The 24,291-nt window shown below is 37.2% G+C and overlaps 3 protein-coding genes across 4 annotated transcripts; 1 reads left to right on the top strand and 2 right to left on the bottom strand.

Moving 5' to 3' along the window:
* Positions 1-751: 751 nt before the first annotated feature.
* Positions 752-10,309, bottom strand: LOC136766784 (signal-transducing adaptor protein 1). The gene is made up of 10 exons (XM_066720593.1): positions 10,069-10,309; positions 8,974-9,045; positions 8,157-8,273; positions 6,775-6,831; positions 3,895-4,091; positions 3,420-3,551; positions 2,747-2,816; positions 2,233-2,335; positions 1,812-1,982; positions 752-1,614 (listed from the first exon to the last, which is right to left on the bottom strand). Exons 1-10 carry the CDS (start codon positions 10,177-10,179, stop codon positions 1,538-1,540), a joined length of 1,107 nt encoding a protein of 368 aa, XP_066576690.1. The 5' UTR covers positions 10,180-10,309; the 3' UTR covers positions 752-1,537.
* Positions 10,310-10,844: 535 nt separating this feature from the next.
* On the bottom strand, positions 10,845-17,079 carry LOC136766782 (uncharacterized). The gene is made up of 5 exons (XM_066720592.1): positions 16,973-17,079; positions 16,210-16,374; positions 15,227-15,326; positions 14,744-14,874; positions 10,845-14,265 (listed from the first exon to the last, which is right to left on the bottom strand). The coding sequence occupies exons 1-5, from the start codon at positions 17,039-17,041 to the stop codon at positions 13,981-13,983; spliced, it is 750 nt and encodes a 249-aa protein (XP_066576689.1). The 5' UTR covers positions 17,042-17,079; the 3' UTR covers positions 10,845-13,980.
* A 683-nt stretch (positions 17,080-17,762) lies between these two features.
* On the top strand, positions 17,763-19,839 carry smim19 (small integral membrane protein 19). Of its 2 annotated transcripts, none has more exons than XM_066720590.1 (3): positions 17,763-18,009; positions 19,276-19,409; positions 19,678-19,839. In XM_066720590.1, the coding sequence occupies exons 1-3, from the start codon at positions 17,879-17,881 to the stop codon at positions 19,740-19,742; spliced, it is 330 nt and encodes a 109-aa protein (XP_066576687.1). In that variant the 5' UTR covers positions 17,763-17,878; the 3' UTR covers positions 19,743-19,839. The 2 variants fall into 2 exon arrangements, with proteins under 2 accessions (XP_066576687.1, XP_066576688.1); XM_066720591.1 differs by having other exon boundaries at positions 17,767-18,009; positions 19,276-19,400.
* The last annotated feature ends 4,452 nt before the right edge of the window (positions 19,840-24,291 follow it).

Here is a 24,291-nt window from a genome sequence, read left to right as displayed (position 1 = left end):
AAATCTGTCAGAGTGCGATAACTTGAAACCAACATATCTATCATTTGTGTCCAATCAACAGCATTTATAAGTTACACTGAGGTTCCTTTTTATAGATTTTCCTTCCTCCCCCATTTCGAACAATCAACGACTGAAGTTTTGAAATGTGCATCATGTTTCTGAATGAAATGTAAAACACCCAGTAAAATATGCATTTGGAATACACCAGAAATCTTGTTTTATCTTTGAGAATTACATCCCATTCCAGTGATGAGTATAAGGCCATTTACATGACTCAAATTGAGATTTAACCAGACATCAAGTTACGTGCATTTTGTTTTCTCTCATTCTTCAAGGAAAAAAAAAAACACTGACTAGATCCAATCAATGGGACTTTAACAGATTTGATCAGATCAGAATTGTTTACCACAAGGAAGCAAACTTGGTATAAAATGTCTGAGATTCCAGTAAACCCATTCCAGCTACATGTTTCCCTATTATTTGAGATTGATTTGCTCTTGTTAACCTCAAAGTTAACCTTAAAGGCATCCTTAACCATTCTTTTTTTAAATTTCTTTCCTCGATTTTCTTAAATCACCAGAAAGTTATAACTGAACCCAGTGTGTTGAAAGCCATATTCCTTTGATACATTTAAACTACTCTTTGTTTCAATAGATTGACTATTGAGAATGTAGATGTGGAAACTGGACAAATAAAATGCCAAACTGCAGATGGACCAGATTCATTTTGAAAGACAACATAACTATTTAAATTGTAGTTGAACGCTTCACCAACCAGTTTATTATTTATCCACTTTCATTGAGATTCAAAAAACAGTATCACAAACATGGTAATTACATTTAGAAATATAATACACAAGTATCAAGAGCAGTCCTGTCACAAATACAGTTTATAAAACATACCATGATTGAAGCTTTTATACATTTATGGTAATATATATATATATATATATATATATATATATATATTAATGTTTCTCAAGTCTAGTTCATGGGGGCTGCAATGGAAGTCTGACTTGGTTAAAAAATCCTATTAAATATAATAAAGTATGGTACTCAGTTGAGAAATAGTGGCATAAACTATTTGATTTATATGAACATGTTTTGTTTCAGAGACCGTCTGAAATACTGATTTCAAGAAACCCAAAACCAAATGGTGCAGTTTGGTTTCGATTTCTACAGGTTTATGTTTGTACATCTTTGAATTCAGAAACTAAACACTTTTTCTTAGCACATCATCCATACATACATTGTGAGGTCTTACATAAATTGGGAACTTGCTGAAGCTATCGTCAACATTGTGAAGATAGTGCTAAAATTCACATCATGAGTATCGTATTCTCGACACTAACAAAAACTCCACTAGTGGTTGAACTTTGTGGAGGAGGGTACAAATGCTCTATGGATTTTAAAGCACAAGTGTCCTTAATGAATGCAGGTGACAGGGCAAGGAGATTTTCTGTTACACTGTACCTGATTGATTTATTAACCCCTGACAAGTCTGGATGTTTAATTTATTTGTAATCCTTTAAGCTCCATTAATTAGCTTTTTCCTGGCGTTCTTTCCTGGTCTGTAACTTCTGAGTGAGTTCCTTTTTAAAAGCATCTGGACATCCTTGAAGGAAAGGGAAATTCATCAAAAAAATATTTAGTAAACCACCTACACATACGTAATATTAGGTCCCTCTATTTAAAAGAGTGTGTGCGTAGGCCGCCACCATCAACACTGCGAGTGAGATGGGTTGGGACTGAACGCAGTGGGCTCTAGGTCTCACTTAACATAATTTTCCATGTGGCCCACTCTCTCCTCACCTTTATCTTCGGGGCAGTCAATATCAAGGTAAAAGTCGTCATCTGCTGAGCTCTGAGATGACCTGAGAAGAGGAGGCCGTGGGTGTATCATAGGAGACACTTTTGCCTGGGGAACCACCTTCTGAGAAAACCCCATCTTGGCCAGAAGAGGGGGCTTTTCTAGGGGCATGACTGAAACAGACAATGGTACCAGTAAGGCGGGTCCCACTGTAAATCTGTGAGCCACAAAGATTATGAACTATGTATTCCACTGTGTTTAATTATAATGAATGTTATATATCTATGTATGTTCATTATGGCAATGCTATCTGTGTGCCAGAGAATACTGAATGCTCCAAAAGAGAGTAAAATCAAAACGTTCTTATAGATGACAAGTGTAAGTACAGGATCATGTTCATAATATGATGGTTACATACTGTACCTATTCTGGTGTCATACTGTTGTTCCATAATGTAAGGCCTGAGGTAACAATTTGTCTCCTTTATAAAATGTTCAAGAACAGCATTTAGAGATTTGACGGTAATCTGTGAACCATAAGAAAAACATTTGTATTTTTAATATATAGGCCTATTTCTAAAATCCAAATGCTGTCACAATGCCGGATGACCTTGGCAGGCTTGTCATGTCCTAATACAATGGATATTAAAAGCCTCCTCTATCTCTCACCAGTGTCAACAGCTTTCTAATGTAGATATACTCTAGGGAAGATACGTGATATATATATATATATATATATAACATTTTTAGTAAACAGAATTTTTGGGAGTTCAACCCCAATAGATGTATGTAGTAGAAGGTATACAGAGTTTATTTTGGCCAAGACACGCTTGATTAAGGGACCGATGACCTGGCCATGAGGACAAGATCATTGGAACCCCCCCTCCACTAGATCAAACTAGCCAAACTTCAGTTTAAATTACATGAAAGGAACTTACAGGTGTCTCAAGAGCAATGGCATATCCGCCATCCACAGAAGTCACCCTGTAGTGTTTTAGAGTTGGTCCGCTGCAATACAATAAATTATATTTCCTTATTTGTAGGTTCAAAAACATTCCAGATCAGAGTAATAATGGACATTTCCATGCCATAAACATGTGATGTGGCATGTGTTCCTCTGAATCAAATCCCACTTTGATTTGCACCACTATATAACCCTGGATGCCTTTAATTCTCAATTATACCATATTGGTGACTGTATTTACTGTAAATAAGCTGAGGTTTTTAACCAATTAAGCATTACTGTGGGTTTCAATGGATCCCATTTTCATGTATCTCAAATTCATGGAAGTTCTTAATTTAAATTTAAACACTTTCAATTTAAATGATGGTTGTTTGGCATCCTACACAAGACAGCAACTGATATATGGGAACATCTTATAAATTATTGGTATACAAAGCATAGTGGATATGCACCACAGTAACCTGTACATCTGTTGCAAGCAACAATTTAAGACGACTCGTACACTGTGTATATGAGTGTTGTAATATCTAATACAAATATTACTGTTATTATTTTTATAGCCAACGTTAACCTTCAACCCTCAGAATCTGTCAGCTATATACACACAACATATTTTTTATAAATCACTTAATGGCTCAAATACAAACCTTGGGAGCAACTGCCTTATTGTAACAGCGTAGTTCAGATTGTCACTGCCCGGCCTCAAAATCATGTTTCCATAATCTGGGAATTCCTCCAACATTTCTATAGCTTTTGACCGAGACACATTGTAGAAACACCTGGCAAAATCATATGTTGGTATGAACACATGTTACACATCCATGTTAAAAAAAAAAAAAATATATATATATATATATATATATATATATATGTTTGATATTGAAATGATTGCATTAAAATGTTTTTAAACAGGAATAACTGGCAATTACAATGCATAGATGAAGCAGAAATTCTTATGAATAAAGCAGAGGGTACTCATTAACACAGATATGTTGTAGTTGTGGTAAATGACAGGTGTTTTGTGTCCCTAAGGTGGTAAGGTAGTCCTCTGTGGAGCATACATGGATGTCCTGTTGTAACCCTGTCGCTGCAGGTCTGGAGAACACCACAGTCTTTACTTACGCAGGAACGTCTGTAATGACATCATCGTAAGTCTCAGACACAGAATGCTGGACCGCCGCTGCTGCTGCTGCTGCACAGGGCTCTGAAACCCTTCGAGCAGGAGGCTTGGTGGCCCGTCTTTCTCTTTCCATCTCGTTCACTTCCGCCAGGCGATAGAGCTGCCCAGGGAGCAGCTGGAGTTTAGTGGGTATTTTCAACTGCGGAGAGAAAACAGAAGGGAGATGTCAAGATGCCCAGACAGAAACAACCCCAAACTCTTTTGGAAGTGATCGTGTTCAGGCCATACCACCATATAATGGCACGACTGTTACAATCAAACCCCCATGTCCCACTACTCAGCCATGGACACTAATTTCCAAAAAAGACAAACCAGCATTAATAACCCTCACAGAATAGGGCTTATGAACACACATACATGGTTATTATATTCTCAAGATCCTGTTTCCAAGTAATCCCTAAATTAAGGAAGATCAAATTGAATATTTATCATCACCTGCATTTCCTATACATCTGTTTATAAATAGTAGGCTTCATACTCATTATCAAACTTCTTTGGATAGATACAAATAAATAAATATCCTAATTATAAGCTTTTATGAGTCTTGTTTTTAAGTGTAGCGTTTTGTATTTAGTTCAGTAGTGCTATTCTGGTAAGTGTTTAAAATAACATATATTAGGTTACTGTCACGGTCACAAAGGACATTTGGGGTGTGTCACTCCAAACAGAAAACAGAAACGTCCCTTTTTCAAGAGACTGTATTTTAAAGATAATTTTGTAAAAATCCAAATAACTTTACAGATCTTTATTGTAAAGGGTTTAAACAATGTTTTCCATGCTTGTTCAATGAACCATAAAGTAATGAACATGCACCTGTGGCACGGTCGTTAAGACACTAACAGCTTACAGACGGTAGGCAATTAAGGTCACAGTTATAAAAACATAGGACACTAAAGTGACCTTTCTACTGACTCTGAAAAACACCAAAAGAAAGATGCCCAGGGTCCCTGCTCATCTGTGTGAACGTGCCTTAGGCATGCTGCAAGGAGACATGAGGACTGCAGATGTGGCCAGGGCAATACATTGCAATGTCCGTACTGTGAGACGCCTAAGACAGCGCTACAGGGAGACAGGAAGGACAGCTGATCATCCTCGCAGTGACAGACCACGTGTAACAACACCTGCACAGGATCGGTACATCCGAATATTACACCTGCGGGACAGGTACAGGATGGCAACAACATCTGCCCGAGTTACACCAGGAATGCACAATCCCTCCATCAGTGCTCAGACTGTCCGCAATAGGCTGAGAGAGGCTGGACTGAGGGCTTGTAGGCCTGTTGTAAGGCAGGTCCTCACCAGACATCACCGGCAACAACGTGGCCTATGGGCACAAACCCACCTTCGCTGGATGCAAGACAGGAATGTCAGTGTCTGCCATGGCCAGCGAAGAGCCTGGATGTCAGTCCCATTGAGCACGTCTGGGACCTGTTGGATCGGAGGGCGAGGGATAGGGCCATTCCCCCCAGAAATGTCCGGGAACTTGCAAGTGCTTTGGTGGAAGAGTGGGGTAACATCTCACAGCAAGAACTGGCAAATCTGGTGCCGCCCATGAGGAGGAGATGCACTGCAGGACTTAATGCAGCTGGTGGCCGCATCAGATACTGACTGTTACTTTTGATTTTGACCCCCCCTTTGTTCAGGGACACATTATTCCATTTCTGTTAGTCACATGTCTGTGAAACTTGTTCAGTTTATGTCTTAGTTGTTGAATCTTTTTATGTTCATACAAATATTTACACACATTAAGTTTGCTGAAAATAAAAGCAGTTGAAAGTGAGAGGATGTTTCTTTTTTTGCTGAGTATATATGTGCCAGTCATTGAAGAGTGACACATATTGTGACACAATGTGAGCTTTAGTAATTGACGGCATTCCTGCAGAGCTCGGCATTCGTGCAGGGCTTCTGTGGGGCTCCTCTCCCATTTTGTCAAAGTCTGTATTTTATGTTTTGGATTCTGGGGGGTTTCTGGAAGAGAATGATTTAGGTTTTATCCATGCTGACCTCCAGGGCCCAGATCTTGTATCAGATACAGTCTTGAGAGAGTGAGACAGGAAGTGACTGGTTGCTTACTGACAGCTCGGCCTTTGACCTTTTGATTGTTTTGGAGAACCCCCTACCGGACATAGACAGGACAATGACCACAAGACTGCCTCACGCCCGAGACTGCACCTAAGAATAGTTAATTTCATTTGACTCCCCTTTTCCATCCACTTATCAAAGGTTACGACTGGTAGCATTCCAGGCTGATTAAATATTAACCCAAACAGAAACAATAGCACTCACAACCTTGTTCTTGACCTTTTCCATGCTGGTCCCGTTTTCAATATTTTAACAAGACTCACAACAAAACAATCATGTATTTTTTTACAAAAGACTGCTAATTCACAGCCTGGTTCTAACGAATAGGGCAATTAAAAAGAATAAAAGAAAAGAGCATTTCTACCCAGAATTAGAATGTGTAGACTGATCACTTTTCTGACAAGGTCACAAAAGCTGATGTCTTCAAGCACTAAAAACAAAAAACAAATATGAGAGCTTGACATTTCCCATCTGTGTGCCCATGTCTGGACTGTTAGCAGTGTATGTCTGTTTGTCTTTTATTGGTGTTTGTTTAGAGACAAACCATGTTTGGTTAGACTCGAGAAGAGCTAGGTTTTGGGTTTGAGTTTTGTCTTTTGACCACGGACACTGTCTAATATACATTCCCTGTCATTTCACCATGTCCCTGCCTATTTGTATGCCTGTTTTCAGGACCCCGCCTATTTATTGAGCCCAGCACCGTGCTCATCCCCCCACGTAAAACAAAAATATGAACCCACCATGGCCAAAGTAAGAATGAAGCCTCTCCATTCCTCGGCAGCATCCACATTATCGATCTGAAGGAGACATAAGGACAGGATTTCATCTTCAGATGGTATATTTACTTAAACATATTAAGAAAAGCTTAAGTGTTAATATTAATACATAAGCGATTATATCCACATCATATCATTCAAGGCTATCTCATGACCCCTTCAGAATTAGATTACAACTCTGCAATACTGAGGTTTGCTAAAATGTACTAATGTACCTATTGATAACTCAGGACAAGTGTGAACTGGAAACGCAAGTGTCAATATTTGAAAACCACAGGCTTTTGTGATTTGTATTTCCTGCTCATGTGTTTCCATCCAACAGGCTTCTGAACACCTTTTCTTAAATGATTAGCATTGGTCTAAAAGTGATTAATTTTAGACCACACACTAGTCATATTTGCTTTTAAGCTTTCACAAAATGGCAAAGTAATGGACACTGGGCAAGCTACCAAAAAGACAAAACATTTACTTAATGCTTGTATTTATTTTTTGTACAGATATTATTTTTTGTGGTCTATGAATCGATCGCAAACTGCATTCGAAATGTGTGGCTGCTGGACAACACAAATGACTGCCTTGAATATTTGAAAATGGGGAAGAAGTACATTTTCCATTTGTGATAAGCTTATCTTGATGTGAAGTAGCAGTGAGTGACTTACTACCTCCACTACATGCTTACTTGTAGTCAGTAACTAAGGTGTCAATTTGGCCATTTAGCACTGAGCTGCTGAGATTTTCTATTATGTACTGACTTATATTACAGTAGGCCAAATCCACTGATCCCATTTCAGAGTTTCTGCATGAAAGAACTAATCTAGCATTGTTTGCCTCTGTTTTCTAACAATATGTGGCCATGAAGTTGACAAAGAAAGTAATCCCTCCAAAGAAAAAGTTTCCAATTGGCAACTGGCTTGTATTTGCACTACTCCTCTGACATTGGGTATCTGGGAAGCTTATGAAGTGTTTCGGAAAACCTATGAAATTGTAGTTTGCCATTAACTGGGCAAACTTACAAGTGAGCATTTAATTATGGTGATATTGTGTATACTCACGGTCATTTAAAATATTCAACACAATTACTTAGGCTTAATTCGCAGCTTATTTATTGGTTGAATAAGGCTTTTTGGTTTTGCTCAATGTTGCATTCTATGGGACAATTTGTAATGGCTTATAAGCAACTGAAAGTATGTTTTCTAGTGGCTGCTGTATAATATGGCACCATAACACAAATTCCAGATCCTACACAGCTAACAATGAACCACAAATTACAGCAGGTAGAAAAAACACAAAGAGAAAAAATGTCACTCTTACATGGTTCAGAACAGAAGATGAATTAGCCCACTTACCTTCAGCTGAACTTCCTCGTTCTGTAATGTTAATGTGAACACAGCAGTGTTGGACTTCGTATTTGTATTATCAACAACCATCGCTTTCAGAGTCTCCAGCTCCAGCTTTTCAGAGTACTGTAATTAAATAATGGTCACATTTTACAATAATGCGCACCAATTCTTACTGAACTGATGTATTCAAACACAGGAATAATACATAAAGACCTTATACACTTTCTCTAAGTTCTGCTGTTAATCACATGCATAACAATTTAGGGTCAGAGTTAGGGATAGGGTTTCAGACTAGGTTTGGGAACATGTGATCAACATCAGAACTCAGAGGCATTCATATGTTTTTCCTGTGGGATTCAGACATGAATTCATTAATAATTGCTGCCCCTTATTGTAAAGTATTACCAACATAACAATCTCAGAAACCATACAAATATTTCACAATTCAAGTAGATAAGACAGTGTGGCATTTCCAGGCTCTCCTCCAACAGATAGACAGTTTATAATTTGGGTTTTTTGTTGAACTCGTAATTGAGAGAATGTACCATTACCACAGTACTGCACAGCACAGTTTTGTGTGTAAAATGAGGAGATATTAAATTAATTGAAATAGTCATCACTATTGTTTGTTCTTTATTGAGAGTAAATTCAATGTTAAGAAAGACACTGAAGAGAGGTCAAAACAAAAGACTAAAATGTGACCAATATATGTGTGTGTTGATTACTGACTAGGCACAACTGACTACACTCTTCCAAAGCCAAACCCTTACAATTCACAAAATACTTTTAGAAGATGCTCTCAATCCACAATAAGGAATCTTACCACTGTGTTTTTGTCATCTGAGTACAGGAAGAGAGTGGATCCTCTCAGCTCCGCGAAAAACTTCTTAAAATTCTGCCAAATTGCAAGATACAAACTCGGTGACTCCGGTGATTTGAAACATAAGAACATTAATTTAAGAAATATCTCAAGGATACACATCAACATATAGAAAAGCATTGCAAAATGTGTAAAATACTGCACTGTATACAGGGTTTAAATAGGTATTAACAGGGAACATATTGGGAGTGCCAGTGGAGCATAGTGGACTTTTCCATTGCTTAGGTTTCAATAGTTGCTCAGGAAACCATTGTGCTTGAATTATAATATATCTTAATAATTGCATTTGTAATCATTAGACCTATTGACATAGTATTAGTGTTAGTTTTCTTTACTGTGTTGTCATTTATGTGTCACTTAGAGACTGCAAGACTGTGATAAGCTGTTTATTTGCACAGTCAATGAACATTTGCTAAGTCCACTGAGAATCCAGGTTCACTTTTTTAAAATATATAGGTAATATAAAGATTTGATTTTATCATGCTAAAACTACCAGAACCATTTAGAAAGATGTGGACCCAGAAGAGATAAACTCCACAAGAATAAGGAAAGATAAAGGAGGGACACATGGGAGGGAAAACAGAAGCCTACCCTGATATATGTGTATACAATAATATATTCTTGCACATTTTAACTATAAATCAAATTATTTATTTTTGTTTCTGGGCAATAAGAGGTGTTGATTATTGAGACAATGTCGATATGATACCTTCGACTAGTCGCTGAAAATAAAATCCCAGGAAAATGATATGTAACATGCAAAAGTATAATGCTGATTTTAATTGTACATACTTCAATTATTTAAAGGGAACAACTGCTGAGGGCGTCTGAGTTGGTTCTAACATGGGTGTGTGTATGAGATCAACTGTTTTAATCTGAGATCCCATAGTTTTACTTCAAGAAAATAAAAAAGATTAGGCAAACGTGTTCAAAACTATTTGATTTTCGTCCAATTTTTATTTGATTTTATTACAAACTAACAGCAAAAGGCTGTCCCGATTACTTATTAAAACGATCAGTATTAGAAAACACACTTGCCTTCTCTCCAGTGTATTTTTTGTGCAGAAAGCCCTCGTAGTAGAGGGGTAGAGCCGTGATGCTCTCCCTCTTCTTGCTGACCCCTCTAGGCGCTGGGATCGGGGCCGCCATGGTCACTCAAGTCCAGCTAATGCGAAATTTCCTTGTCCTGAGTTACAACCAAGACCACTAAGCACTTCGCCTTCAAATGGTAGCTATAAAACTAGAACTTATCAGAGCTGAGATAAGGAAGCTGTCCAGAGAAAAAACCTTCCTGGAAATCCCACTGAATTACTAACAAAGCAGTTGCACATTGACCTCCCTATATTGGCCATCGCCCAATACCATGTTTGTGGAGTGGAGTGCTTTTGAATGCTTTTTCCAGTGTATTTAATCACACGGCCGACTTGAATAAAGTATACACTATTGTTAAGTATAAATATGCATATATACTATATGTCAATGCTTTGGTTATTCCTGTTTTACATTTAACCATTCCAGCAATATTTAAGACTGGAATTAGAGTTAACAACTCATATTCAGCCATTAATCACTCAATTAAATATAACTGTTGATACTTTACTTTCACTCTGATAATCAACACACAGGAGACAATTAAAGTCACCTAGATTTGCAAGGGGTAAAACAAAAAGCTCACATAAAGACAAAGGTGAGGAACAAATGTAGCAAGAAGAACCAAGGTGGTTTGGCCTTTAATTGGATTATTGCTAGGTTTTACATTATTTCCATTGCGTCTGAGGGTAATTCAAAAATAAATAAAAATCGGTGATATATCATATGTTCATATATATTTATTGATAATTTACACAATTGAACACACTATTCCACAAAACTACAGCTCTTAATACACCCCAGAATATATTATTTTAGTTCACATACACATTTTTTTTATATTCTATCAAAATAACAAAAGAAGAACCACCAAACAAAACAGGTTGTTCATTAAATGTATACAAAAATATATAAAATCAGCTTTTGACAGACAACAGCATATCAGATGCAAAACCAACAATCTGAACAATCCTTTGTTTCTCTGTAAATGTCAGCCAGACCACGATGTGCTGAGTGCCTTGTTCTCGTCTGTAACTTTGTTCCAGTTGAAACAACGGTTACATTATGATCTGAATGTGTAACTCCAGCGATATCTAATTTTGTAACACAACACCTTGTTGTTCAGAGTCTCAGCTGAGCTGTCTGTAAGTATGGAGAGCTCTGGCACCTGCGCATGATACATCGCAGCCTGAAGGATGGGCAAATGTGCCACTCTGTTTTTGCTGGTCAGAGCTTCCCTCTATGGCATGTCTTAATTAACTGATCAAGAGATGTCTTTGTGTTGCTTATATCTTAAATCTGCATATTTGTGTATCACAAAATTCACCACTAATCTTTGCTCCCTCCAAGCAATCTTCAAAAGGCAGGGAAACTGTGTTATCCTTGCTGCTTATTGCCTTTCCTTCTTTATCCATCCAGCCTTCTCTCCAACCCTCATTCTAAGCATTTAAGCTGTCATATTTAGGAGCCCTTACTGATCACTGTAACAGTGTTGAAAATAATGTAGTGTCTAGGCAATATCAACCAATTATCATCCCAGAAGTAAATTTTATTTCCCTGCTGTTCATACAGTCAAATATTTTTCCAAAGGGAGACTGATTGGTGAAAAGTTAAAAATAATATTTCATTTGATACCACTCTCATGACTGTCAATACAAAGGCATAGTTTAAGCATGTAAAAAGCCCTTAAACATATATATCACTTGCATCCCAAAAACTAACAATTGTAAAGATTGCCAATGCATACAGAGACCATCTTTGATTTGAATTCAGACAGCACATCATTATTAGTACTTATGTGGATCAAGAATTCTGAATTCTTACTTTACAGATGGTTAGAAGTCCGTAGGTTGGTGTAAATGCCACTCGTAATTTAGCTTCTCAGTCATTGCTTGAGGTTTTAAAAACAGTGTGCGCAGAAAGGACAAATAGACGTCCAATCTTGGCATGGCCTGCTCTTCACTTTAGATAGAGCTGGTGAGAGATCTGCAGTGCTGTTCAACATTTTGAGAAATGTTATGCATTGCAAATGGAGCAAACACATTTCTTCCATAGTTTAACGTGCGCACCATGTTTAGCACATGAGCAAGATTACCATCAAGAGACAGACATCTGGCCCATTATATGTATTTGGTTGCTAGAGGGTTGGTGATTCAAGTACGACATAAAACTGCTTTTCAAACGATTTCTTCCAGACACTACCTGGCAGACTTTTTGTGGAAAGATATGCCCCGTATTTGCTGCCCTAAAGACTTACACACAACTTCCAACTTCAACTTTGTCATATTAATTTCCCTTATCAGAATCTTTATAATTCAATAAAGACTTTTTGTACACAGACCAGGATGAGATAACCGATCCCATTGCTTACATACAAATATGGTTTCTGATGTTTGACAGCTACATTGTGGCATTCAGTAGCTACAACCTGGATACAGTTGTCCATTTTCCTTCATTCTGCATTAACCTTGAAAACACAACAGTACAGAAATCCTTGTGGAAGAGGAAGATGCCAGGAAGAAGAATGCCAAGGCATTTCTGAGATTGTTAGAGCGGATCTGTAATATGGGCTCCTCAGAGATCACAAATCTGAAATGTATTTGACATTTAATGCAGTATGGCAAAGGGTTAATTTTAACATGTTGGAGATACAGATATGAAATCCCTAAGGAAAAAATAGAAAGTACTGGATAGTACAAATAAATATATTTTAGAAAGTATGGCTAACAAGACAGTAGTACTAATAGATTAAAATTTCCCACCTTCCGATCTTTTCAATGCGAAATTCATTATTACTTCAAATATGTGGATATGAAATTTCTATGTAAATTCTTCACACCATCTGTAATTTGCAGTAAAACAAAAAAACTTAAATACAAATATGGACTTAAGATGTAAGATCTGTGCAGATATGTAACAAAATCTGTAACAAATAAATAAGTGCTTTCAAAAAAAATATATAATCTCTTATATTGTATGCTTAAATATATTTGTGAAATATATATAAATGATAAGCCTATCAGGAAAGGAATCAGTATTTGAGTATTATTTGATTATGATGTTTAACTTTAAAGTCATCTATTTTTAAATAATTTGTTTTGTATGGACAAAAACAACAAATTAATTTGAATGCTTGAAAAATACACATTTCCTGCACTTCTTAAATAATGTTAATTTTAGTGTGTTAAACCATTTTCGGTTGAAAAGGTAGGTGGATGCGCAAACCTCTGCCCAAAATATTAGTCGAAAAAGTGTAATTATTCATTTTAATGTAAAAGATTCATATTAATGTTAAGGTGCCTCAACTATAAACTTGGGTATAATTAAATTCTTGGAAAACAAATCAAGGAAAACACATTTATCTCAGGTATGATTTTGGTTGAGTAAAGCTGTATTAAATACTTTGGAACTCTCCTAAAAAACAAAAAATAAGCCGGAGCTATCAGTAACATATTGTAGAGTCTGGCAAAAGCATACTTCTAGTGTGTGTACAGTTTAGTGGACACAAAAAATGTAGTCTTTTTCAAAAACAAAGTAATACAAATAAAGCATTTTAGGGGGGATTTTAACTACAATTGAAAATTATATACATTTGTTTCCACCTCTGTTTAACGAAAAATAATAAAGTCCACTCTAAATTTAAGGTGCAGTTGTTCAATCTTCTCTCTTTTTGTTTTTTTGTTTTTAAACAATGAGATATTAAATGTTTCTTTAGGCGCCCACTAAAGCGTACTCTGCATCTCCTGGAGAACATTTTCCGAACTCAACTAAATCCAAGGCCCTAAGCAGAAAAACCGAGCCGGTGCTTGCTGGTGCAATGTAAGTAACTGAACACAGACAATCACCGCGGCGGGAGAAGATTCACTTCTCCGACTCCTTGTCCTTGTCCTTGTCTCTAGGTATTCGTCCCAAGCTGTAGAACTCCTTATTGGGCCGCATGTCGGTGACATGCGCGATGCGGTTGGACATGGCGAAGAAGGCAGCTATGGCGGCAATGTCCCAGGCGGCCTCGCGGTCAAAGCCGTGGGTCTCCAGGTTGCGGAAGTGTTCCTCCGTGATGGTGTCGCACCGGCTGACCGCCAGGGCAAAATCCAGCATGGCTCTCTCTCGGGCCTGCAGTTCAGCCACCTCGTAGTTCACAGCAACCTTTGAGAGCACAGACACAATGAGTTTAATCCACTGGCACGCCTCAATACTGACAACAAATACGTTCACATTCCATACAGAACTCCACATTCTAACTAGAATTCCAAAGGTTCTGAGGGCTTACACACCAGAGTATGATCTTATTGAATACATCTCCAATTGAGAACACTGCTGCTGACTCAGGGTGTTGATTTCCACCTTAATGGACTGCTGAACAGTACTTTGTTGGTGAAAAAAAATAATTACATAAATAAATAATTACATAATAACAAAAAAAATCCCCCAAGGAATACTATTCAGTTGTCCCTTTATTTCCATGTTCAGTAACTTACCGTCTTCCTTCTGTGGGTAACCTTTTCCCTGATTAATCTTTATTATAGCTCAAATTCATAGCAGAAGGGGTTGCCATCAGACATTTCAAACTTCTACATGAACAGCTTGTTCTCCACTGCCATTGAAAACAATGTAAAACAGTCACCTGGTCTGCTAGAGTGGGGTTTTTGGAGTAGATACGGTGCAAAGCACTGTGGGCCACCACACAATACAGGCACCTGTTGTTGATGCTGGTGGCCACCACAATCAGCTCTTTATCTTCTTTGCTGAGTCGCCCTGAAGCAAAAAAATCAAACAAATGCTCAGAACAGCTGTTTCCACTTACAAAACTTACTGTAATCCACAGAATGGAGATATTAATAGATGTTTTTTTCTCAGTTTTAAAACATAAGATGCATGACTAATAATCTTTGTAACACAAGAAACATGCGCCAAAACCTAATATCCAGTTATTGACTCTCGTCTTATCTTCCCTTTCTATTAATGTTGAAGAAATGGTCTTTGCCAGGCAGGTCAGATGATGTCTGCGGGACACAACCGCCTTAAATCATGTCAACCTGCCTTCTAGCACCACCATAGCACTGAAAGAGCATGACTTGCATAAACAATAAGGAAGAAGTCTGTTTACCGGTTTCATTATTCATCAGGGCATTGTAGTAGGCAAAGAAGGCCCTGAACTCAGCTGGGCGGTGAGAAAGCACTTTGAACACATTTGGTAAAAATCCACCCTGCAAGTGTAAATGCAAATCATTAGTTCAGCCTGTTGTACAATTGTAAACAAAAGCATTTACAAGACAAGTTTATGTGCTTTGCATTGGTCTCTCATTTATTTCCTTGCTGTGAATTTTGAGGACATATCTGCAATGCTAACTAGTTATTCTGAAAATAATTCGAAAAACACTGAATCCCTGGCAGCTTGCAGGGGTAAGAAAATAGCAGCATTTTACCAACCAGAAAAAGGAACCATTCAATAAAAAACACACTTTCACATCACAGTTCCTCCTGCAGATCTCCACACAGAGAAGACTTTCCAGAAGTGAGAAACAAAAAAGACATGTTCCAAAACAGGTGAAAATAAATACCCGAGTACTGATGGAGGCTAATGTCAAGTATGTTAGGTTTTATGATAGCAGTTTGTGTGACACTGCAACAAAACACAGACTGCGTACAAGTCATTTTCTGCTGCTGTCTTTAGCTACTCCAGAGTTGTGCATGTAACCTGATAACACTAGACTCATTTGACTGGACAAATATTGTTGTTTTGTGAACCAGTTCACGGACAGGTGAACATTAAATGGTAATCAGTTTCTCTCAGTATGTATGCAGTACATTTCTAAATGTTTATTTCGAGAGATTAAGCAAGTATAATGTTACAGCAATAAGGAATATCAACAACACTAAAAACAATAAGTAATTCAGACTATTTTAACCAACTAATTGAAGCCCAGAAATGACCTGGGCATTGCTGGGAACACTAAATAAATGCTTTTTTGTAACCACATTAATATAAAGCTTCCACATGTCCTAAATATTTTCATGGGGGAAACAACCACACCTGTGTCTCAATCTCTTCCACAATTTAATCCCATATAATTCAGTAAGAGAGATTACCTTGGTCTCCACCTCTTCCATGAGCTCCACAATGTCATAAGGAAGGTCCTTCTTGTATGGGATAGGGAACCGCCCGATGGGCTCCGAGGGCCGGGCACAGTACCTCCTCCGAGGGGGACAGGCTGCTCTTGTCCACTGACACTGACCCACATGTTTGGATAATCGCTAAAATACACACAGAATTATGTGTAGCCAGTCATCCCCCAAAATATTTTAACAACAGATGACAATACGTTAATGATTTCATTAATTAACTGTTAAAAGTCAGACAGAGACTTATTTTCTTGGACTGTTATCTTCCTGCTGGACAAATACAACGACAGATGATACGCAGAAATGTGTCAAATATATATATGTATACACACACACAATACAACTTTGCAGATATTCTTAGCTAAATATACTGACTACAAGTAATACATAAATATTGTGCCATAAAGGAGTTAATCATAAGGAAGGAGGAAAGGCAGACTGCCAGAATAATAGGCTTACATTTCCCACATGATTAAATTCAAGACTAGATCAATACTTAGATACAATTCGGTTGTTATTTTATTACATTATATTTGTATTGGGAAAACAAATCTACAGATATGTTGTGTACCGTGTGTTACGTAGCAAAAATTGTAAATAATATTACATCATTTGATCGCTACAATATATAAACAGCGGCACATTTGGTAGATAATAACTTTATTTTGTCAAATTCGATGCACCAGCTGTGCCAAATAAAAAGTTTATATAAAATTACTTTTTTACTTACTAGCTGATAAGAGTGGCGGAAAAAAACGAGATTACGCAGCCCCTTGAAACAGCTCCCAGCCCAAGCCATGTTGTTCAAGCGTAAACCTCAGGCGAGTTCTGCTTCCTGGTTCATGGTCCTCCTCGTCCAATCACAGAGCGCCATTCGTGACACACCCCCTTGATTCCGCTCCACCCTCTATAAATAGCGCACTGAGGGCTTTCTAATCGCTGTCCTGTCCTCTGTGTAGGTGTGTTTCGTGACTGTAGTCTGGGTATTAATAATGCCCTCTAGCGGGTCTGTTTATTTCCAAACAACGTGAAAACCACTGTAGTTATTGTTTAGCATAATTGAAAAGGTATTTAAAACTGATTGATGTGATGTATATACAACTAAAGACGATTGTTCTTTCTGTTTTATGATTGACTGGTAAGGGATATACACTGTAGAGGCCGCAGAAAACACACTTATGTCTGGTCTCAGCCATTTATACACACACACACACACACACACACACTTAAATACGGATCCCAAGGCGTCAGGTTCAACTACACAGGAGTGTGTTCCAGACACCCACAACTCTCAGTGTAGAGGTCCTGGCCTGTTTGCACCTGCACTTCATTGCACTTGTTACTTTCGTTGGTGCAATTGTGTCAGTGTTGGTTGTCAAATAACTGTTTAGGGAATGTTGTTAATATAATATTTGCAATAATATCCTTTAACTTAACATTGCATAAACTCCATTGGAAAACAGGAATAGCATGTGCACCTCCCCTCCGCTGGATGGCGCTATATGGTCGCGGTGGGACTGAAATAAGATTGTTCCTCTTCCGGGGGCTTGCATCCTCTCAATGCAGTTTTTGTTTACATCGAGGGGTTGTGCATTTGGGAAGGGTTTGTGTCAGTACATCGCATCATCACATCGCCATGGCAGGGTATGGAGTGATGGCCGATGAAGGAACCATAGATTACTCCGTGCATGAAGCGTGGAATGAGGCCACCAACGTGTACCTGCTGGTCATTCTGGTCAGCTTTGGGCTCCTCATGTACGCCAGAAAGTGAGTCCCTTGTGTTGCCTTTTTCTTTTTGCATTCACACATACGCATCAACAACGCATCTCCTTTGTACTGCCTGTATGATATCCATTGCTGGTGAATGACTCAGTTCACACAATTCATATAAACCAGCGAAATCCTACAACAACTAAACCGTTCAGTGCTAACGTTTTTATTTGCACGCACGGGTGTATTGCATTTCATTGTATGCATGAATGCGTGATGCAGGCGTGCACGTATGTATTTAGTCATATTGTCTCTTAGCGCACAATATGATTCCAGATCGCGATTGTTAAAATGGTTTGTGTGATCAATTAAATTGTCAGTAAGGGGCCTCTTGGGTCATTGCAATTGAGGGGGATATGGAGAGGAAGACACTCTGCTTGTAAACAGAAATAAATGCATAGTGCTAAACGTTACACATAATAATTTAATGCAAAAGAGGCTTAGAACAATTCTAGTTTTAGATGCATTAGGATTGTATTGTATTTTTGTATAATACAACACTTAACTAAAATGGTTTCAAATACCACAGTAAACAGGATGCAACCATGATGTACTTTATACCCAACGTTCATGGAAAACATGGTTTGTGTGGTTAAATATAGCTACGTATTTTTACCATGAACAGTAAGTACAGTATATCTTTCAATAAATGGAGATTATGGGTAAGTTCATGTGAAATAGTGTAGTTTAGTAATAGGCCTATATTCATGAATTACTATATGTTTAACAATGGACGTATTGTGAGTTATATTGTTATTAATATGAATATTTTATACAGTGAATCATTATAGACAAATAAGGAAAAGACACCCGAAGAGAATACATACAGAATGCATCTGAATATCAATTACATTTGGCTTCCTATACCTAAATATTTCATTTTGTTGCTTCTTAAAACTTTTTCTTATTCATTAATGCAAAGTTTGTATTAGCCAGTAAATGATACTCAGACATGTCCTATAGGTCTCTTTGGCTGTCCCACATAAAACTTTCTGTTCATCCCATGTGACATTATGACTGTGCTTTTCCATATTTGTCTAGTATTTACATGTTAGAGTAATTTAACATTTAAACACGGCTTTAAACAATCTTCAAACAGCACATAAGCAATCGCCAATAGGAATAGCCTAGATTTTCCCTTGTTAACGTTTTACAACTTATCTATGAAGAAAATAAAATAACATAACAAAAACTGTACAGATATTTAAAATAAATCAATAATCCCCAATACAACCATATGATTTCCTTTTCTTACTTTTCCAGAAACAAAAGGAAGATCATGAGGATTTTCGCACTTCCTCCAACAGTGGGATCTACACCAGAGCCTAACTTCTATGATGGCTTACAGAAAGTGCGCTTACGGCAACAGCTAGAGATGTACTCCCTTGGTAAGGAAGGTACCTCTATCAGTAGACTTCATTATGTAATTGTTGTCCTTCATGAGCCCTCAATTATACAACTGAGACAAGATGCTCTTTTTTACAGATGCAGATCACAGATACAGATTTGGCTGTGGAGAATCAATACCAAATATGTATTTATTATTACAAAGTGCAGACTCTATGTATAGAAAATAAATTAACAGAATACGTGCTTTGATAGTCTTTTAAAAGTATGAGACATTTCTTCTTTGGAATAATCCATTCATTTTTGTATCACTTCTAGCAAGAAAATATGACCAACAGCAGCAGCAAGTTCAACCCGATAGTGTACAACTTTCCATGGAGTGAATACCAGAAGAGACTTTTTTTTTTGTACTATTACAAATGTGAACTGTGGCATTCATTAATATGTGCAATAAATCATTTTATTTAGCGTTTTGTTGAACTGAGGACTCAGGACTGTTTTAGTAAAAATATTATTTAAACTTGAAAATGTTTGATAATGTTATGCATTTCTTGTAATATATGTACAGTCAAGCTTAAAGGGTTACCTCATCATCAGGAAGCTGAAAAATGAAGATCAACATTAAAATAAAATGTGAATCAAAAATGGGCAATACTTGTCATACTTAAGAAGGCCCTCCTCAGTAAGGGATATCATCTGATTGCCTTTAACTACAGCACAGCCATCCTACAGCCAGTTTACATTTTTGTTGCATCCTGCTGTTAAATACATTATTCAAGTTTTTGTTGACCTGTTTTAATACATTTTTGTGGATATTGCCTGCATAAAAAACAGCAAACAGCCACCTGGAGTGCAGTCCATTTCCCTTTAGCTGATTCCTGATAGTTTGCATCAAAATAGAACTAACAGTGGACCTCTTTGCACATCTACAGACCTTAAACAGCACTCCTCAAGTTTCTGGAGGGCACCTCTGGTTGGTGCCAAGATCAAACCTCAAAGGTCTTGATAAATGGATGAAACGTTTGGAAAGATCTGGTTGGAAAGATTCCTTCTGTTCTCCGTGCTCGCTGTGAGTTGGTAGAATGATGTTATTTTTGTCTATAATAATAATAATAATAATAATAAAAAAAAACTCATCCTTTGAACCTTAAGCTTTGAATCATGAAGTGTTACTTAATACGTGTAATCTGGAATTATGCAACAATGTAGGGCATGCACAACCGCACGGGCCAAGTTGAATTTAAATTTAAATTTTACCACATTATGAAATTGATTAAATTACTGTTGTAAAACAAATGCAGTCAGAAAATTAATTGCAAGCACTATTTACAATGAGGTTCACACCCAGTTCCCTAATTCCTAACGCCCCACAGTGTGCAGAGGGTAACGCAGCTCTGATCTGGAACAAAGTCTTCTAGTTTTCCTTCCTCCATTACCCCCCCATCAAGTATGGTCCTTTCTGAAATATTACTCAGGATGTGAGGGGATGATGCACAGATAAAAAGTAAAGGTTAAAATGAAGTTATGCATTTGTGATGAATTGTCAATTGTTGCTGACAATGTGATCCTCCTAAAATGAAATAAATCATAAAACAAAACCTTTTAAAGCACAGTTCTCAAACGCAGTTCCTGGAGACCCCCAGTGTCCTGGGGTTTTCATTCCAGCTGTAGCTCTCAATTATCTAATTAAATATTTTATCAGTTAGACCTATATAATATTGTTTTGTTGGAATTTTCATTATTTTGGTTAAAGTTGCACTACATTGGAATGCCATTTACAGTCTGTTACAGCTTTCAAGTAAATCAGCCAGTTAGACCAATTATGTAACCAAGTTTGGAACCAAAGTTGAAATTGAGAGTGGCTCCTCGTGAGCTGAATTTTGAAGTCCCTGTTCTAAATCAAAGCAATAATACAAGATTGCGAAATGGCGTGTATCTGTACGAATGTTTTGTTTTGCCCAGCAGAGGGCTGTATGTGGAAAACTTTCAAATGGCACCAGATGGTTTTACAATGAGAGAACAGTGTTCTTGGGACATTGGGTAGGGATGACAGGAATTTTGTGATCACAGCTTTGCAGTTTCCTGTTTTGAGTTACAAGCTTGTATCTTATCTATAACCAGACACTGCATATTTCACTATTCTTAGCTTATTGTTAGCAAAGGTACTTAGGCAGATGAAGAGAATTTGGAGATGTGTTGGGAATGCTTCCTAATAGTCTGGCTATTGTTTCTAAATTTCAGAAAGGGATTTATTTATTTTTATTTCAAGAATGCTGTATATTTGACACTGAAAAATACTTCAAAAGGTCCTTACTTATAATGTACATATATAAGTACTTGTGTAACAGGATGTGCATACTTGTTCAATTCCCTGCAAAAAATTAAGAACAGAAACAAATATGTAATAGAAGTGGGGGGTCTTAAGATGCACACACATCACATTGTGGTCTGGTACCATAATCATTACACATGGAGCTACTATATAATGTGAAGAGTGATGTTGAATGCCCTTCACAGAGTGTCCATTTTGACTTTTCCATTTAGTTCTTTCCCATGAATGCAATTTTTTGTAATATTTCACTCTAGTAATGGTGTTACTGGGATAGGTTGCTATTATTATCATTTTTATTCCCATTATACATTCCTGCAAGGCTCAGAGGATAAATTATTTTGACAGTGTGAGTTAACAAACACAGCAACATGTCTGTGTCAGCTGTTCATGAATGATTTATTACACATTAATTCAGCTCACAAGCTGTGAAGATTCCATTCATTTTGCGCCTCTTATTATAGTGTTTGATAATGCATAAATCAGTCTAGATGTGACAGATGGATATATCTTGTATTGCACAGATACTGGCTTTGGTCATTAGTGAGGAAATGACATTATGACTTTTCATTTATTACTGGTGTCAGTGGAACGCTGAGAGTTGAAAGCACACAGACTGAAGATGCTGCTTCCCTTTGTCTGCATGGTATCTAGTCCCCACATTTAAAAATATACCCAAATGGGTGTCTGGCACTCAGGAGTGAATGTAGGAACCAACGATAAAACCATGAATAGGAAAAACATATAAGAACATAAATAATGTTTCTTATATATGTTCAAGTACAGATTATATAATATGTTTTATGAATTCATATGTATAACATTTGTAATATGTTTGGAACATAATGGAATATATTCCCAGGAATGTCACTTCTGGTTCTCCTGTTTTCCAGGTGTTTCTTTGTGTAAATGATCCTCTCCAAACATCACAACATGATACAGACTCTCTTCACATCAAAGACAAGACAAAACAATCTCTCATTCAAGTACATAGAGATGTGCCAATCAAACATGCCTGGACCAGGAGGCTTCTCAGAAACCTTCTAAAACAAAGGAATGAAATAACCACATCACTAAAATAAATATTTCAGTCTAGTTTTTAGAAATATGAATGCATAGTCACACCGCACTGTCACGCTGTTCTGTGGCACTGCCACTGTGTCAGGCTTTTCTTATGTACACTAATTCTATAGCCAAATCATAATTGTAATGAACAAGACAGCTGGCTTTGGAAAAGCAAACTTACCTCAAAATGTTGGATGTATGTCTGCACAGTAATTCTAAACTCAAGCATTTGTTTTCGTTTGCTGGCCACAAGCCCCGTTATGTTATTGCATGATGATTGAGACAGAACAGCTATTTTTTAAGTCACCTTGAAACAGATCATCTTGTAAAATGAGACTGAGGACCTCTCTAGAGGGCCTCACTAGAGGGTGAAGATTCGATTTTCAAAGAATTGCAATAAAATGCAATCGGGAAGGTACTGAGTCAAAGTTCTTGCACTGAGATGAAAGACATACTGTTGGCAGGTGGTACAATCAGAATCACTCTGTTCTTGTTAGGGATCCATTGTAAGCGTATAACTTTCTGCAATAAAACCGCTATACCTGTACGTATATATATATATATATATATATATATATATATCTATATATATATATCAGTTTATTTTTCAAATATTCATATGTCTTTATAAATTGATTTATCTTATTGTAAGAAAACAAAAGTCCTCAAATGTCATAAGAGACTCAAGGTACAGTTAAGTCCATTTGTACGTTTTTAGGTGTATTGGATTAAACAGTGCCCAAAATAGGCTGTTACTGGCCCAGAAATGTCAGTTTAGATTAATGGTTTAATCAACCAGACTGTGTTTTGCCAAGTTCTCTAAATATGTTTTGATGGAGGTAGTCTGTGGGGACAGGAAGTTTTAAGAAAATACTGAAAGTGACCAAAAATGTAAACTATGTTTGCGTTACAACAATGCAAAGGGCACAAAAACACCAACGCTGAATGATGCAGACCTTTATAATCACATGTACAGTGGGACTGGAAGCTGCACAGACATGTCTATTTCACTCTTCAGACATTTAAACACGATGTCCCAAAGCTGTACAAACAGATTAGCATCCTCAATGTGAAGAGCCAACTTTGCAAAGGCTGATGTTCAAGGAAAGTCTGAGCCAGACATTTGAATCTGTCATAATTGTACTTCTATTTCTTTAAACTGCATAGAATATGTCTGACTTGAACAGCTGTACATCTGCCTTCACTCAAAGCAGGCTGAGTGAAGCGTGAGGTAAAATGAAAGTTGGAACGCAGCTTCAGAAAGTCTAGCTAACTTAAACAACATAAAAAATACAGCATATAGATAATATAAAGACTATACTCTGAACAATTATCCTTTCAATGATTAAACTAAAGGATTGTGATCATTAAACAGAATTATATTTTATAGAACACCCTCCAGTAATGCTTCAACAGGGCAGCATGAAATCAAAGGATAGAAAATAAGTCGCCATCAAGTACAGGTGTACTTTAAAAGAAGATACAAATGATGTTGAAGAATGATTTGTATTGTGCCCATTTGTCACTTCTGTATGTGT

The sequence above is a fragment of the Amia ocellicauda genome, chromosome 13 (genome assembly GCF_036373705.1).
Source record: "Amia ocellicauda isolate fAmiCal2 chromosome 13, fAmiCal2.hap1, whole genome shotgun sequence".
Lineage (NCBI taxonomy): Eukaryota > Metazoa > Chordata > Actinopteri > Amiiformes > Amiidae > Amia > Amia ocellicauda.
Note: the sequence above shows the minus strand (reverse complement) of the source record. Positions and strands in the feature narration are given on the sequence as shown.